The 19,418-nt window shown below is 37.5% G+C and overlaps 1 protein-coding gene across 1 annotated transcript; it reads right to left on the bottom strand.

Moving 5' to 3' along the window:
• Positions 1 to 5,157: 5,157 nt before the first annotated feature.
• On the bottom strand, positions 5,158 to 18,301 carry ostm1 (osteopetrosis associated transmembrane protein 1). Its single transcript, NM_001079114.1, is given in 6 exon segments — positions 5,158 to 7,916; positions 9,810 to 9,975; positions 11,454 to 11,588; positions 12,630 to 12,727; positions 14,718 to 14,826; positions 17,659 to 18,301. Coding segments are annotated over 6 exon segments (795 nt in total). The 5' UTR covers positions 17,890 to 18,301; the 3' UTR covers positions 5,158 to 7,860.
• Positions 18,302 to 19,418: the final 1,117 nt, after the last annotated feature.

Here is a 19,418-nt window from a genome sequence, read left to right as displayed (position 1 = left end):
GACATCAGCCCTTGAGGATCACATGTCAAAACCATTTTTACATGACTTCTGTCTTTGTTACTGCAGCAGCTCTTCAATGACAATCAGCCTCTTCTCCTGACTGAAAAGAGCTTGCAGTACAAATTGAAACAAATTTGAAATCCATGGGTAGCCATCACTTGCGCTAATGAAAGTAAAAAGCAAACCACTTATCCGCCATCTGACCTCTCTCAGACCCTTTTCCCCCTATGCTTTTGATGGAGAGGCAGAGCAACTATACAGTAACAGCTGGAGGAGAAGGCTTTCAACCAGAGCTGAGTACTGCTTTTTTTCAGTTTTAGAAGCTTTCCTGAACAATTGAAATCTAAAAAGATGTTCGACTTTTTCTGACCTTATCAAAAACAGTGTTATGGAAAAACAACAATATATCTGAAGGATAGCATGGCATGGTCAATGTCAAATACACACATTTGTAATATATAATACCTGTATCTCGCTTTGGCTTGTATTAAGGCCAAGTACATTTTTACATACAGATAGAATCTACTTCTGAAATCTCCCCGGTTTATACAGATTTCTTCTAATCTTTCTTTTTTTAATCTTTCTTTTTCTTTTCTAATCGTCTCTTTTGCTGATACATGTGTTGTTACCTTGTTTTATTGCACTTCTATGTTTAAAAATATAAAACAAAACTTTAAAATAAAGAGTCTACATCTACAGTCTATAGGTTATTACTGACATTTTCAACATGTATATTTAAAATTACAGCACATGTGGTGTTTGATGGCCTGCAGTGCTCTGAGGAAGGACCTTGGCAATCCAATAACCTTGCCCAGGCTGTCAATGCTCCCTATGCAAAAGAATAGGATATCTACCTTTGCGCAGGGAGGCTGCTATCTGTCTGAATATATAAATCCTCATATATTTTTTCCCTGTACTATTTCCATGTCCAGATTTTTGTGTGTTTTTCAGATATTTCATTCTTATTCCGGAACTTTACATACTCAGCTCCAATGATGTTTACATGAGCTTGTAGTTCATCTATAATACAGTATATATTTCAAAAGACTGAAAAGGACAGCACAATGGTGACTTTACAAAATGTAAACTGTCCAAAGCCCATTTTGCATGCAGGGGTGGGTTTTAAAGAAATACTGTCACGGGAAAACATGTTTTTTTCACAACAAGCTGGAGTGATATCACCCCCCTTGCAGCAGCCGATCAGCAGAACAATGGGAAGGTAGCAAGATAGCAGCTCCCAGTAGATATCAAAAAAGCACTCAATAGTAAGAAATCCAAGTCTGGCTTGGGACTCCTCCAGTTACATGGGAGTAGGAGAAACAATAGGTTACCTAAAAGCAGTTCTAATGTGTAGTGCTGGCTCCTTCTAAAAGTTAATTCTCCGGCCTGAAGTCAGGCCGCACATTTGCAGTTAGTGTTTGGTGATGTCATTTGATGCATTTGTGCATGTGCAAGTAGAATTTTCTGGCTTAAGCTGCGATTTTGCAAGATCACACCCGGATATTGGGGAAAATTTTTGGTGCCTTATACCCCCAGTCAGCTCTGTACAGTGTATGCTGTGATTGGACACTGCACTTCAATTTCTTACAGACTGTCCAGTCCAAAACCCCATGTATTCAGGGGAGTCCCAGTTAGTCACTGTAGGCTTTGCTGGGTATCTTATTAAAAGCTACTGTTGTTCAATGTATTTGGCAACCCCACTGACTACCAATGATTTGTAGTAAAAATCTGTAAAATAATATTGTTAAAGATAGGTATGATGAATGTATCAATTAGATTTCAACTATTACAGGGTACAACAACAATGAATACAATATGTATCTGGGGGGTTTATCAATGGTCCTGATCCTAATAGCCATATTATATAAGCCCAAGATACCATAGTACCGCTGTAGAGCTAGTCAGCAGTAAATTGCGGCAAAGGACAATTGAAAGGTGCTGAGCTTTGCCATAATGAGAGAAACCATATACATATGGATTCATCAGCCAATACTGGGTATAGGACCCCTATCTAACTTCATGGGATCACAACCTAGAGACCAAGCAAGAATTACTCATCCCCCGTTGAGATGTATTGGACCCTTTAAAAATAAATAAAAGGAGGGCATTGTCATATGACTGACTTTATTTTAAAAGTAAATAAGTAAATAATTTCAGTAATAAATAATGTTTTCTTTTCTTACCCTGAACTTAATGGTAGGTAAATATTACATACTGGAGTAGATTCCAAACCAGTGGTGCTAGAGTTACTTGTAGATTTTAATCTTCCTTTTATTTCGCAGGCAAGTATTGACTGAGCCAGCTAGTCATGGGGAACTTGGATCTCCTTCTGTACATTCTACAACGTATATTGGTTAGTTACTGATTACAGGAGATAAGGTTATAAATGAATGCTGGCATAATAAGTTATGATCATTGCCTTGCTATGTATATATTTAATACTGTTGGGCCTGCCTACATGATCATGGGAGTAATATATGACCCTGGAAAGGCCTTATGGTCAGTGTCTTGATTTCCGTAAGCTAGGTGTTTACAGGAACCTATATATATATATTTATATATATATATATAAAGTGCCATGTGGTATGAGACACAGTAGGAAGGAGGTCCCTGCCCTGTAGAGCTTACAATCAAAGTACCCATCCTCAGTATTTAGAGTGTTTGCCTTAAATAGACCAGAAGCCAATAAAGGCTAAATTAAAGGAATAGTTGCACTGAAAAATGAAAATGTATTAAAACAATAACAATATGAGGTACTGTTGCCCTGCTCTAGTAAACGTTTTGTGTTTGCTTTAAAAACACTACTATAATTGATATACACAAAATTGCTGTGTAGCCGTGGGGGCAGCAATTCAAACTAAAATATGGCTAAATGGCACAGGAAGATAACAGCTCCATAGAGCACCATTGTATTTTAAAAAATTATCTGCTATGGAGCCTGGGCCTTTTCTCCTTTTTCCCAGCTTCAATAGCTGCCCCCATGGCTACAAAGAAGCTTTATATTATATACATTATATTTGAATTACTTTCAGTTAACTTTTAATGTTATAGAGTGGCTGAATCTTAGCAACTTTTTAATTGGTCTTCATCCTATACTTTTTGAATTATTTGCCTTTTTCTTCTCTTTCCAGCTTTCAAAAGGGGGTCACTGAGCCAGCAGCCAAAAACTATTGCTCTGTAAGGGTACAATTTTATTGTTATTGTTACTTTTTATTACTTATATCTCTATTCAGGCCCTCTATTATTCATTTTCCAGTCTCTTGTTCAAACCACTGCTTGGTTCCTAGGGTAATTTGGATCCTAGCAACAGATACATGGTGAAATTCCACTCTTGAGAACAAAAAGCTAAATCAAAAAAACCACACTAAATAAATAAGTGAAGACCAAGCTCCATGTCATACTAAAAGTTAAATTTAAGGTGAACAATCCCTGGATCTGGATTCCTTCTCTATTTTATAGCATTTGATTGGCAGTGATAGGTTTTGTCGTATCACGGAGCATTATCAGAAAATGTCCATTGCTTTCCATTAAACATTGGTATGTTTTTGCTTTAGTGAATTTTACACAATGATAGAAGCTTATTGAACTTATGTCAGACAGAGCAACACAACCCGAGTAACGCTGCTGCTATCAGTAAGGAATTATAAAGTACAATGCTAATATATTTGTAAATGCTCTTTTACGGATCTGTCTCACGGGGAATATTTCTACCTCAAATCCCAACTTTTAATATTAATCCTTTTCAGTAATATCACAGCCTAACTAATCCTACAGTTGTTTAAGCGGGACTGATGTAGATTTACTACTGCAGACATTATGCACAGTACCTTATTAATCAGTGTCAGATACAATATGGTTCTCAAAGTAACCGCTAGTACAGAGATGTTAAGAAAGTCCAGTTAAACAAAGTACCCAGGATGGAACATGGAATTTAAAATAGGCCCTGGCATTTCAAGTACATAGATTCCCAAACAGACTCCCCCACCAGCCCAATACGCTTATCTATGACTTGGCTCCATTTATCATTTCATTTTTAAGTTTGATAATCAACTCTATTTTCTATTGTTGTTGTTCATTGATTAGTGGTTTGGGCAAATAATCATTAGCCCTTCATATAAATTTAAGGTGAGACATTAGTCCCTCTATTTTAGTTATTGACTCTTTTAGTGTTGCAAGTAATGGCAGAGCTGCAGATACCTAGATAAGTAGTGTGGTCTCCTAGACTTGATTAAAATGATTAAAGAAAAACAGCAGTCTGGCCCCCTACCACCATATAGGTTTGTGCATTGATAGGAATGTTTTATGGTTGTATCTGTGTTGGGGTTTATTCTCAATGAGCCACACTGGCAAAAACAACTGAGATAATCTGACGGCCACCAACTGGATCACAGGGGGTAAAGCTGGCCATAAACGCACCGATAATATTGTACGAAACCTCGTTTCGTACGATATTCGGTGCGTGTATGGCATGTCGGCGATTCGACAGATATCGCAGGAAGCTGCTGAAATCGGTCGACTCGCCGATCGGGCAGGTTAGAAAATTTTGATCGGGGGCCATAGAAGGCGCCTGACCAAAATCTGCCGTCAGGGCTGACTCAGCAGGAGGCAGAAATCCTATTGTTTCTACCTCCTTATCTGCTGTTTCAGCCCTGAACGTTGTGTGGTGGATCTGACGATGTTTCGTGCGACCGATGGTCGCACAAACATCGTCAGATCGCCACGTGTGTGGCCACCTTAAGGCTACTGCAGTATTGTTAGCAACAAACCATACAATTCAAGATCTTTTCCAGTTTGGAGCTTTACACAAAGTTCAAATACATATTTGCATGGAGCAGTGGGTTGGGGGGGGTACAAAACATGGTTTGCTGGGCTGCATATATGGTCAACAAAGGCTGACATGACACCTGTTCTACACAGTATGGCCAGATTTGACTAACTAGGCTGCGTGGACTGACATGTTGGTGTATTTTGGCTCTGCCAAAAGCCCTTATTCTGGCCAGGCCCTATCCACACGAAAAGTCAAACATTTATTTAAACCTACTATCTACGCATTTCAATCCACATGGGATTGTCATCAGGATGCCACTGGGAGGCAGATTTGTCAGTTTTCAAATTTGCAGGAAAAAAAAACATTGCAGAAAAAAAACAAACTCACACTTTTTTCAATAGCAAGCGTTTTATTCTCAAGCACTAGCATATTTACAGAAAGAACTTGGACAGAAAAATATTGGTAGAATTTTCTGAAGAAAAAAAGGCATACACAAACAAAAATCACTTTATTCCATTCAATTTCAGTAAGGCTAAAAAATAAACTTTTTTTTAATAAACTAGGAAAAAATAAGGATGCTTGAAATCTTCAGGTAATTCCTATTGACATCTATATAAAGCTTTAACTTTAGCTTTATTCAAGCTTTTTTTTCTTGGATAAAAATATTTAAAGGGGTTGCTCACCTTGAGATTAACTTTTAGTATTCTGAGATAATTTGCAGTTGGTTTTTATTTTTTGTAGTTTTTCAGTAGCTATCTTGTTGCTAGGGTCTTGTTTACCTTAGCAACCTGGCAGTGGAGTCCATGAGAGATTGGAATATGAGTAAGAGAGGGACTAAATAAAAATATTTGAAATAAAAAATAATAAAAATGAAGTTGTAGCCTCAAAGAGAAAAAGTTTTTTGGCTAGTGGGGTCAGTGACCCCCAATGTGAAAGCTGGAAAGATGTAGACAAAAAAGGCAAATAATTTAGAAACTATAGAAAATAAACAATGAAGATGAACTGCAAAGTTGCTAGGAATAGTACATTGTAAAACATACTAAAAGTTAGCTAAAAGGTGAACCACCCCTTTAAGTATATTTGCTATTGTGTATTTTCTTGGAATCATAGAACACTCTTACATATTACTCATTATGGAGAAGAAAAAAATGACAGTGCAGTTTGGAAATAGCCAAATATATGCACATTAAAGTGCAAAAAACATAACATTAGGACAAAACAAAAATGCACTTTTTAAATAGAAATACAATTTATTTCTTGACAAAGTAGAAAACTTAAAAGTATTAACTTTTTTGCAGTGTTAAAAAAACTGCAATTATTTTAATTGGCTACAAAGCTCAGAACGTAAATGAAAGCTGCTTGTCTTTTAAAGCGCTTAACTGCCCTATCCTGCAGTAATGACTTTCAGACCTACTTAGCATGAATGTGTTTAAAAAGCCACTGATTACGGACTCAAAAGCCGTCATTCCGCAACTTGGCAGATATAAACCCAGCTTTTATTAGCATAAATGAAAGATTGCTTTCAACGGCTCTCAATCATATGATTCACCAAATCAAGGTAATGCTTGCAGAGACTGCATGGCAGGCAGCAGCTGATCTAATCCAACTGGAGCACACTAACCAAAAACAATAACCAATTCACAACATTCATCTCCTGTTTAAGATGATCATGTTGTGCACAAAGAGGAACAAAATACAAAAAACGAAATTGTCATGGCATTTAAAATATCCGATTGCCAATGTAAAAAAACAGCTTTTCCCAACATCCTTGACCTTTTAAGTTAAAGAATTGTTTTAAAAATATATATTTTTAATAAATAAGGAGTTCAAGTGGGTTTTGAATACTGAGCAAAGGCACCCCGAGGCGCTCTGGATTTTCATGAACTAAAACTAGGAACTGCTCTACAATAGCTATAAGAAACAGGTTGTAGATCCAAGATGTATACAGGAAAGGTTTGCTCTTATATCAAAGTAAACAAATGTTTTCTTTTCATAGAAAAAAAAAAAAGACAAATTCATGGTGGAGAAACTTCTCAGAACTGGGGAAGTGCAGCTACTGAAAAACTGTTGCCCTTCATATGTTGTGAATTTTTATAATGTAGTTCTCTCCTTTGTGTACATAACAGCAAAGTATTTTGCACAGTACCTTATATCAAACCACCATTACTAAGGTCTTTCTGAAAAGGGACTCTAAAATACAAGTAACATATTGCATTGTTCTAAGCATTGGGAAATAGCTATGCTACCACAGTTTCATAAGATATCGCTGTACAAATGTATATAACTATAAGGAAAGGGTGGGGTGCTACTGCTGTAGGAATATCTGGGGTAAATATTTAGTGGCTGTTAAGGGGTGGTTAGAAAAGTTAGAAAAGTGTCTGAATCTGCCAGCAGAGTCAGCAGCACTTCAGGTAACACAAAGCAAGAGGAAAGTATTTATACATTCTCCTTCAGTACAAATAAACTACAGTGGCTTTGTAAGTTCAGGGATGGGGAAATGAAAGTTATGAAGTAATTCTTAGGCTCTTCTTAGGGCCATATTTATTATAGTGCGTAAGCCAACATCAGTGATTTTGCCCACAGCAACATATCAGCAATTAGATTTGAATGGTCACCTACAAGCTTGAAAACAAAAGCAAAGATCTGATTGGTTGCTATGGGCAACATCGGCGGTGATATTGGCTTACAGATTGTAATAAATATGCCCCAGGGTGTATTCTCCAGCAGTGTTTTCAATTAACAGAGAAGTTCCTAAGCCTAGCTGTAGAATGAAAATCTATGTGCCATGAGCCTTGCAGAACCACAACCTTGCAAAAATCATTCTGGATGTGACTGGAAGAATTACTTCAATAAACAGATACTAGTTTTAACCCAGTAAAAAAAAAAAATAAAGTCTTCAATCTTTCAGCAGCACATATAGTACGAGTGGTTACAGTATTCTCTTTGCTTGGTCACTGACAGCAATGTTTGAGTCTTGGCTCCTTCTGATACTGTATAGATAAACACCTGTGTGGCTTTCTTTAACGCTTCACCTTCACACAAGTTTCCATTTCTGTACAGTGCAAAGACTTTTTATGTAAAGGTTTTAAAGTTCAGTTACATTTATCCTGAATATTCACTGCGCTGGCATTTGACTTTATGCGGTTTGCTGTAAAAGAAAGCAAAATAATTATTCCTGTTGTTGTGCGGATACATTGTCATTGTTATGTCAAACTGTTAAGCCATATTTAGAACTAACATTTAGCTTTGCCATTATTCCATTAAAGGTGTCAGAAAAACCATCCAAATTACTTATAAGCATTCACATATATATGTCTGCATCATTAAAGCGGATCTCCATTGAAAAATTGCTTTGTTTGTACAGGTTTTGGACTGGTTATCAAAAATGCTTGGGACCTGGGCTCTTCCAGATAAGGTGTCTCTCCATAATTTTGATCTCCATACCTTAAGGAGCACATTTATTAAAGTACGACAGGTACGAAATACAAAAAATTCGTATTTGGTCGTATTGTGTGTATTTTCTGCAACATTTTCATATCTTTGCGTGACTTTTTTGTACGCGACTTTTTTTTCTGATTTTTCGTAAGCATTTTTGTGATATTTGCGATCATCAGAAATTATCGTATCTAATCCGAATTTTTCCCATTTCGGTATTCAAACTCGTACTTTCATGAATGTGCCCCTATGTCTACTAAAAAATTATTTAAACAAATTAATTAAACCCAATTGGATTATTCTGTACAAGGTACTGTTTTTATTACAAAGAAAAAGTAAAAATGTGAATTATTTGATCAAAATGGAGTCTATGGAATTTGTAATTCAGAGCTTTCTGAATAACAGGTTTTCGGATAACAGATTCCATACCCTGCATAATGAAAGAAAATATCATTCTAAGCCATTTTCCAGATGCTATTAAAAGCAGTATCTGTCTGGCTGAATATATTCTCTGTAATAATGGTTCTTCACCAACCTGTACATGGGTTGTAGGGAAGCTTTGCATCTTTAGAAGTGAGAACAGACACATGGGAAATATAATGCTGTAAAACAGATATGCTGATGATTTGCTTTTTATTTGGAAGGGTGACCAACAGCAATATGTTGAATTTATGTAGATTTTAAAAGATGGAGACGGGAAGTTTAAATATGAATTTATTTATGAGGAAAATATATATATAAATACTGAGAAAGTTACTGCTCCTACATGAAGTTGAGATGAAAGTACATTTTGCTGAGAAAAAAGCTAAATGGGTTTTTAGCTTACATGCTTGACAGTCGGGAGTCTTTGATATTAACAATTCATTGGTTAGATTTCTATTAATATATAGTGGGTCTATATTTAGCATATACCTATACATATCATATCCTGGGAATTAACCAGTTATGTTTTTATCATGTGAGTCTGTCCAAGTGCATTTTACAGGTCTCCTGGGAGTTTATGAAATCACAGAAGTTCCTTGTTACATGATTACCGTATATGTAAATTATATGTTATTTGATTGAGTACTGGATGTACTAAACACATATAGCATTAGTATGTTTTTATTGTTCTGGGCTTTCTATGTATATGCAGTGTGCAAAGGGATATAAAAAAGTTTTGATATATTTCTCTATATCATGAATTTCTCTAAATTGTACATTATTTAGCAATGTAGAATGTTACAGAGAATCTTGTTACAGAAGTGCAATTACACACGAAAAAAATATCAGGCACATTTAAAAAGTTTAGGTTCTTCTTTAAAAAAAAAAAATAAATAAAAATAAAAGTACATAATTCTCCTAGTGAAATGCCCCTTGTGTGAACGAAAACTAAATGTTCCAAAATCTAGTGCAAAACTTCCCTGGTAAGGTGGACATGATATGCATTTAAACTATATATTGCAATAATATAAAAAAAACAAAACTATTTTTCAAAACAATTTCAACACTGTTTCACAGAGCAACAGTGAACACACCTATAACACACGTATAATAGAAATCTATTTCAGGAAGTAGAGCAGTACTAACTTCTTCAGTTTTTTTTGAACTAATAAAGAACACTTACGGAAAATGAGCTTGCGCTTCTTTTGTTCGGAGTGTAAGTAGCTGCTGAGATAGAAAATTATTGGCAGAAAAAGAATAAATGCAGAAACTGCAATAACTGGAACAGTGTCAGTGCAAGGTACTGTGCAGTTGAAGGTTTTGCTCCAAAGAATGCGGGTGCTGTTCATCTAAAAAGACAAAAATACAAGGGATATTGATAATCCAATTGAAAAAATAGGGAATAATAAAATTAGAGCTTTAATCAGTTCAATTTTTCAGTATATTATGTTTGGAAACATATAATAGCAAGATTCTTGAAAACTGTGCCTATGTATGTGTACAGTGCCGCCTTTTCTTGTTGTTTTATGTATGTGTACAGGATAACCCCTTTATCCAGAACGTCCCAAATGACAGGAAGGCCATCTCCCATAGACTCTATTATAATCAAATAATTCGAATTTCTAAAAATGATTTCCTTTTTCTCTGTAATAAAGCAGTACCTTGCAAGATATAAGTAATCCTTATTTGAGGCAAAACAACCCTATTGGGTTTGTTTAATGTTTATATAAAAAAAAATTAGTGGATTTAATGGGGAACTATCATGAAATTTAAATGCAGAGCATAAAAAGCTTATGTGAAAACAAATATTTTTTGTAAACATGATTTTTTTTTTTTTAAATTTGGTATCATTGTGACGATAATAAATGAGGTTTACTGAATCCACAGCTTTCTGCAACTTTCCTTAGTAACTACTGGCTGGCTGCCAAAATATTGTCACCAACTCCACCAATAGTAAGAGCACTTGTACTGACAAATCAACTCTCCTTTTTTATCCACTGCTTGCAGCGTTTCCTTGTGAAGTCATCATTCAGTTCTGTATGTTTAATAGGCACAATTGTTGGCGACAATTTTGGTATCCAGCCAGTAGTTAGTAAGAAAAGTTGCAGAAAGCTTTGGATGCAGTGAACTTCATCTATTAACTTCACAATGGTAGTTTAAAAAAAAAAAAAAAAAAAATCATATATAAGAAAATATTTGTTTTGACAAACTTTCTATGGTTTGCATTGAAATTTCATGATAGTTCCCCTTTAAGGTATGGAGATCCAAATTATGAAAAGTTCCCCTATATGGAAAACCCCAAGTCCTGAGCATTCTGGATAACAGGTCCCATACCTGTACTAATACACATGCACACTATGTGGGATCACAATGTATATGTATAAGTGATGTTTCACTGTACTAGCCAGCATGTAGGAAGTAAGTGCCTAGAATCACTGAGGGGATGGGTTCCTAACAACTTGTCACCCCTATGTGATTTTAGCTTTCCTTTTCTTTTAAAACTACCATACAATAATCCTTGAAATTAACTTTTAGTATGTGTAGACTGATATTCTAAGACAATATGAAATATACAATTTCTTCTTTGTTTTTTAATGGTTACTTATGTAGCTGTTTTTGTAGCTAACTGGTTCTGGGTCTAATGTACCCTAGTAACTAGGCATTGATCTGAATGAAATACTGGAAGATGAATAGGATAGGACCTAAGAAGATGTAATAAAAATGAAAATAACAGTTACATTGTAGCCTCACAGAGCAATAATTTCTTGCCTCTTGGTCTCATTATTTTGTATATATATATTGTTATTACAGGCATGCCAATACTTACTGCATCTTCCAAGTCAATGCACAAAGCCTTTTCCTTTTCTAGTTTGCTGTAAAGATCATTAAGTTCTCTGTAATTCTTACTGCAATTTCTGCAAATGCTAGAAAAGTTGCCTTGCTGTGATACAACTGTTGGCTCCTAAAAACAGTTATTAAAAAAAAAGAGAAAATAAAGTAAATACTCTATACAGCAAATAAATTTAAGAAAAGCAAATACATAACAAATAAGTTATGCTTATTTAAATATTTTCTACAAAGAGTAGACCGGCTCATATGAAGGTGGTATTTTTGGCAAAGCTGGGTAAACTTCCATACTTAATAATGTGTAATTTTCTAAAATGATGTTAAACAACTTAGTCCTGATCTTCAGTTTAATTTTGCCTATGTACTAAACACTATGGCCATCAGGCTAACAGGCATATTCATCTGTGTGAAAACAGTCCCACAGTCCCCCAGAGAATTCCTCAGCTCTCGATTTACTGGTGTAGACTTTTTATTTTATTTTTACCCTTTAAATTGCCCCTAAAAACCCCATACAAGCTGTGAAATGCCCCTGAACTATTTTTTTCATAAATATGACAAAGTGTGTTAGAGCCGTAGGCAAACAGCACTGTTTTCTACAGTGGTGTTTTTAATTGCCCATAGCAGTAATCACTGACAGGAATGGTAACAACCTGTCTGTACACAAATAGCCTAGATTTTGGCCCAAAAAATATCATTTTCAGGCCAAAATCCACTGTGTGCACTGACAGCTGGATGCCATTCATGTCAGTTCTTACTGCCATGGGGCAGATTAGAGTGCACTGGCATTATGCTGCTGGCAGAGAAAACGCAGGTGTGACTTTAGCCTTAGACAATAATGTACAATGTCATGTGATCCCATAAGATATTAATCAACAATGGAAAAAAAAAAAAAAAATCAGTCTGCCACTGCCAACATTTTCCATGTATTTCAAGGTCTTATTCCGCTGACCAGTCATACACATGACCAAACTGTCTACAAAGCTATTCGTTCACAACTGACTATGTGCGCACCATCAATTTTTTTAATGACTATTGACACAGTCTCGAAGAATAGATACCATACTAAAGATTATCTTTGTTTTCTTTTTGTCTAACATGGTTCACAAACATTTCTGCATTAGCATTCTGTTGGGATTTTAAAAAGATCTTTTATTACCTTCCTGCTCAAATTAAAACAAGTTCCTAGACTGAGAAACATTTCCATGAATTCACTTGTGGTATTCAGCAAGCTTTGGCTTTGATTCTGTAAGCACTCTGGGGTAGAACAGGAGAAAAAAGCAACATTATTATTATAGATACACCGCAAAACAACATAATTTATGAGATCTGCACATAAACCTTTGAAACCTACTATTTTCAGTTCCACCAACAGGAAGGAAAAGAAAGCAAACAAACATTTACACACATGTAGATAAAAGCCTACCACTTAAGAAAGTAATGTAAAAATAACATTATATATATGTATAATGTACCTGTTGTAAAATATAGGAATATCACTGATAAGTTCCATGGCCATATAAAAGCACAAGGCCGAAATGAAACACACAAGTTTCAGTGAGTCATGTGACAAACCTGAATAAAATCATATTCTATGCAGATATTAGGCCTTTAGCAGGATTGTGTAATAGCAGAGAATAAAGTTATTATATACATTAACAAATAATGAGCGAGATTTAATTCAGGGAGAACAAGGTCTATCACAAGAAAACTAATTGATGAGATACAAACTAATTAAAACATTGCACAGTTTATCATGTGAAAAACTCTACTGAAGTCTATGGGAAAAAAACTGCAACTAAATTGAGAAATGTTTTTCTTCTCAAACTGAATCTCATCTATAAGTTCATATGATAAACCATGAGTACTTTTTCTCACTGAATAGAATCTGGCCCTGCGCTTTTTACATGCCTTCTAAAAATCCTTACTTAAAGTAAGGTTTCATTTGGGGTGACTAGTGACTAAACTAGTGTATATCAGTGTCTTATCAACTTGTGAAAATTACTCTATATTAGACTTGAAAAGAGTCAGTCTGGGAACATGCTCAGTAGCGGGCTAAAGATGCTGTTACTTAGAAATGCCAGCAACTAATGAATAATCAAAAAGGGAAATAAGTTTTAAGGCAAAGTACTAAATTTAACTTTTATTACTAAATCAATATAGTTAAAATCACACACTCCACATGAGACCCGAATTGATTGTCCATAAATAAGTTGATTAAAATCACACTTAATTAAATAAATTCCGGATGCTACTCATTCTCAAATCATTACCATATTTAAAGTAATTTAACAAAGAGCATAGCCCAGTATAGAATGCACAGGAGCCAATTTAATTTAGCCGGACACTATGTGGTCAGACCCAGCAATGGCTCACGATAGCCACCCCTTTACTTGTAAGCGGCATTGGCCGCACTCTCTACGATTGTTTTGATTTTGTGGGCATGCGACTCTTGATAGCTGCGGGTTGTGGCACTAGTGTGGCTCTTGATAGCCACTCCATTTTAAACTTGTGTACTGCCTTGAGAACTGACTGGGAAAGAACACAATAACGGTGGAGCTGCTATCTTGCTAACTTCCCACTGTTCTGCTGATCGCAGAACACTCCAAGCGCAGCAGTAAAGTGTGACTGAAGTTTATCAGAGCACAAGTCACATGGCTGTGGCACCCTGGGAAATGGAAAATTTGGCTAGTCTCATGTGAAATTTCAAAATTAAATATATAAAATTCTGTTTGCACTTTAAAAAACAGATTTCAATGCAGGATCCCGCTGGAGAAGCTCTATTAACTAATTCTTAAATGGGCAGCACATCCCTTTGTTCATAATGAGTTTAGTGAATGGGTCTTGTGCCAAACACAAATTTTGCTTCTTGTTTTAATCATGAAAATCTATGATTTTTGTTACTTCTTAAGCTAAACAAAGGAAACAGGGAAACTGAAGCCTCTCCATGATTGGTCCTTGTGAGGTTGATTATTAGAATCCCAGTGCACAAATGCCCCTGCATAATAAACGCCTGCTAATAAAACAATCACAATAGAGGGAGAAATTAGGGAGATGTATACTGGTATTCTACATGCATACTTCACAATACAATAGGCATAAAGTATGTTTAGCATAAGGAGTGTCAGTTGAATTTACGTTGAGCAAGAGACATAATGCCATTTTAACAAATTATTACGGTATATACAACACTTGTATTTTTTATTTCTTTGTACTTAAAATCAGTATATCAGCATTGTATACCTACGTGAACACTTTGATTCTTCCCATGTCTGCTCAAAAAAGTCATTCAGAATCACAATTACTTGAACTCTGTCAGACTGCAGGAGACTGGCAGCACAGCTGACTGTACCATTCTGCAGGAGAGATAAATTAAATGTGTAATGTATAAGTAAAGATAAGGGTTAATATCACTAAACATTTCAATGTTTTTTATTCACATTGCAGCTTTTGTAAGGCTGCATACTAAAAATCCCTGAAACCTACAAGTTTGCAAAACCGCTTAAAGACCTCCATGTTATTGTACAGTACTAAAGAAAATGTCATGCTGTTTCTCCTGTAAATGCATACCCTCAACTACATACTAATTTACATAACAGCATTAATTGTGTGTAGCAACCTGTACAAATGTCCATCAACAGGAGTAAACTTCTCTAAATGCAGATGATATTTTTCAGATGGGGAAGTCTCAAATTATGAGTTATTCCAGTTTCTGCTTTTTAATAAGAGGAAATGCACCACTACTTGATATTTGTATATTTCTAGATGTATAAGTAAGAGAGGCATGACTTACTGGAAGAAGTGGAAAAAAATTCTTGTTATGGTATTGCATATCCTTATTTTTTTAACAAATAGTGCAGAGCAATAGGCACAAAACTGCAACTTCCCGTCATTCTACAATGGAATCCTGCCCATAAGCTAGGAAACACTCATGCAGAAGGGGAGTTATATCAATTGTGTTTTAATAATGGTGATCAAAATGCCAGATCTAACATTACCAGAGGAAAATAAATTTGGAGATAAGCTGAGGAAAAACAATATACTGTATAAAATGTATATACTGTGTAATTGTTTACAGTGACAACAGAGAAAAAGCTTACACCCTTTTGTAACTTTTCACAAATATACTCTGGCACAGCTATGCTAATTCTATTTAGCCAAAGGTCTAGGGCAGGGATCCCCAACCTTATTTTACTTGTGAGCCACACTCAGATGTAAAAAGTGTTGGTGAGCCACAAAAGCATAAAAAAAGTTCTTTGGGGATTCTAAATAAGGACTATGATTGGCTACTTGGTAGCCCCATGTGGATTGATAACATGCAGGAGGCTCTGCTCGGAGTAAACCTGTGTCTCTGTGATTCCAAAATTTGCCTCCAAGCCAGATATTTAAAAATGAGCACCTACTTTGAAGACGCTGGGAGCAACATCAAAGGAGGTGAAGAGCAACATGTTGCTCATGAGTCACTGGTTGGGGATCACTGGTCTAGGGTAAAGAAGGAGCAGAGTAGTTAAAGAGATGATTTTAACCTTCATCTAGTATCAGGTTACTAACTAAGCCATTCCATGCCTTCAAAGGGATTTACTGAGTTGGCCTGCACTCTTGCTTTATTTTATAGATTGTCAGAATACTAGCCATGCTGCAATCTTTGAGATAAGGATGTTTACTTAAGTATATTTTATTTGCCAGCCTCATGCTGCCAGGTCATATTAGCAGTACTCTACTTAGGGCTCTGCACACGGGGAGATTAGTCGCCCGCTAATCAAGGCAACTTTCGGGGAAATCGCGGCGCCGCGTATGCCATCCCCACTGGCGATTTACATTTTCGCCGGTGGGATGGCATTTCAGGGAGATTAGTCGCCTGCCACAAGGGAGATTTGTTGGGGGCGACTAATCTCCCCGTGTCCAGAGCCCTTAAGGCTATTGCCACACAAGGCAGATTCTCAGCCTGTGCATAAGCACAGGGCAGAGACTATGCTTCTTGGTGCAGACAAGGTAACAGGCTGGTGCCAGCATAGCTTATTGCCCCATGTATGGCCTGCGTGGCCAATATCTGGATGGAAATGTCGATCGGGCAGATTTAAAAATGCCATTGGGGCGAGGAGCTCCTTGTTCATTGATTTGGTCCTCGCCCAGATGGCCTGAATCCCATCAACGTGATTCCAATCATTTGGCCGAGGGCCAAGGTGGGCATATCTGGCAAAGATCGTTCAGTGTATGGCCAGCGTTACATTAATTAGCCCCAGGCATACCACCATTATATCTTTGCATTTTTGTCTGTTCTACAAGTAGTTAGATGTCACTTGAAATATTTGACTTAACACAAATTGTGCAATTAAGGCAAACACACTGGTCACAGCCTCAAATTTGTACCGGAGGTGGACTTTGGCCTTTCAGCTTTGTCATTATGGGATATCTCTCATGCAGTGACTCAAAATGCAAGTACAGGTATGGGACCTATTATCCAGCATGCTTGGGACCTGGGGTTTTCGGGATAAGGGACCTTTCCGTAATTTGGATCTCCATAACTTAAGTCTGTTAAAAATCATTTAAATATTGAATAAACCCAGTAGGCTTGTTTTGCCTCCAATAAGGATTAACTATATCTTAGTTGGGATCAAGTACTGTACAGGGAAAAAGAAAATCATTTTTAAAAATTAGAATTATTTGCTTATAATGGAGTCTTTGGGAGATGGCCTTTCCGTAATTTGGAACTTTCTGGATAACGGGTTTCCGGATACGGGATCCCATACCTGTACAAGGCCTCCCAAATATTGTTTTTGGTTGAGAATGACTGAACTGTGGATGATCTAGCCACTGGAGAAGAGGCTGAAATAAACAAGACCCATGTGCTGATTCATGTGACACATTTCCCATGAAAAATAGGAGTGGCATAAAGATATGCCAAAAAGCAGACTAATAGGATCCACCAACATAACTACTACTGCTAAGTGGCCATGGACTTTTTTCAATTTTCATCACATTATAACCTTAAAATGTGATTCTTCACACAAGAAACAGTATTTATAATATTTTCCTATGTCCTTTTACAGGGATCTTACAGTAGAATATCAACATGGTGACAGAAGAAATGTGAATTTAAGGATTAGTACTCTAGTAAACACATAAAAGTAAATAAGACTCATAAAAAGTGATCTTATACTCACACCCACCAGCCCCCAATAACTAACCTGCAGAGGAGCCTCAATGCTTTGCATGGTTGTTTGAAGTTGCACATATTCAGTGTAGCAGTGCTGGCAGAGTCGGACTGGCCTGGCATTATACACCAGGCAACTGCTCAGGCTAGCACTATGGTTGGCAAATTCAGCCAGAAGGCGAAGGCAGATATCGGAGTCCTTGGAAAGTCCTGGAGCTAAGGAGTAAGAAGGCAGCAAGGAAAGAGATAGTTCTTCTGCCCACATGTACTGGGGCAACAGATCAGAATGTATAACCCCATCTTGTGCCAGCCAGCCTGTGCCCAAACACATACCACACAGCAGCAAGTTCCCTAGCAGTGAGAAGCCTCGGGAAAGCATGATAAGGCTGGCCTGCTACTGTTATTATTATTATGGAAAAGCAAAAAAATATAGGCAGGGCCTAATTGGGTAGCACACCCACTGCCGATAAGCAAATATCAGGACATGCTACACAAATAAATTCTGAATTATTAAGCAGCTGCCCTTATCCCGATTTAGTTCTATAAAAAGTATTTCCACCGATGGAACTGATATTAACACAAAATGCCACCACTACAAGGCTGGACTGGCACTTCCGCCACACAATTTAGCAGACAAACCAGGAAGGGCTGAAAACCAACACCGATCGCGACCGAGCCTAATCACAAGTGCATCATTCCCCATGAGCAGGCGGAGCTGCGCCAGTACTTCCGCACACACAGCTGAATGGGCGGGGCAAGTGTTGCAAAATGATTAACCCCTTTGCTGCCCATAGACAACGCAGGCGAAGGGTTTTCTATGTTTTTGAACCCAATAGGAAGCGTCTTTCAGGACAGAAATCGTTGTTTAGTATGTTAGCTACACAAAGCAGTGGTCACTCTGTTTTCATGTTAAACTGATAAGTGTTTGAAGCAAAATGTATATGGAATACCTAAATGTATAGCTTGCTTTAGAAGGAACATTGCTCAGCAAAGTGCCCTTTTTTCTCAATTCAAAGCAAGAGTTTTTAACCAAATGAGCGGACCCTCTCCCTAAGGCGGATGGGCATAGGCGCCACCAAGCACTGTATGAACGAGCCAATGTGGTCCCTGATGGTGGTACCTGTCCGATTGAGATTTGCCCAATTTTAGGCCAGATGTTGGTCAGGTAGGCCTATTGGGGTGACCCTTCATGGACAGATAAGATGCAGAATTGGTCTGAAGGACCCAAATCAGCAGCTGAAATCTGCCTGTGTATGGCCACCTTAACTTAAGCAACTGCCCCCTAACCAAACTAGTGATAAGTGAATTTTTCCGAGGTTGGGTGCGCTGTTCTCTTCCCCCTAAGCAGGTCAGACTGGGGAAGTGCTCTCCTCCTCTGCTCAAAACAATTCCCTTTCTTGGAACCAGAGGCACCCGCGATAGTAGCATATGGAGTCCTACAATCAGGGTCGGACTGGGGGATGAAGGTGCATTTCAGGGGCCCAGCACCCCCCAAGGTGCCCCCGCCGGCCGTGTCCCCTGTAGTGGCCCTGCCGTGCCCCCTAACCACCCCCAACAGGGGCACTGCCCAGCGTCCTCCCCTGATTGTGCGTAAGTGAAATGCGTCAAGGGAGGGACACCTGCGGGCAGTGGAGCACCAACAGGAGTCGGGTCTGGGCCGTCAGAGCCCACCGGGTTTTTTCCCAGTGTCCTGGTGGCCCAGGCCGACCCTGAGTACACACACACACAATAGTGCAAGGAGCATATTTGGGCATTGCTATATTTTATAACTGCCATTAATATATGCACAACTTT

The sequence above is a fragment of the Xenopus tropicalis genome, chromosome 5 (assembly GCF_000004195.4).
Source record: "Xenopus tropicalis strain Nigerian chromosome 5, UCB_Xtro_10.0, whole genome shotgun sequence".
NCBI classification, from domain to species: domain Eukaryota; kingdom Metazoa; phylum Chordata; class Amphibia; order Anura; family Pipidae; genus Xenopus; species Xenopus tropicalis.
The sequence above is the reverse complement of the archived record's forward strand: the minus strand, read 5'-3'. Positions and strand labels throughout refer to the sequence as shown.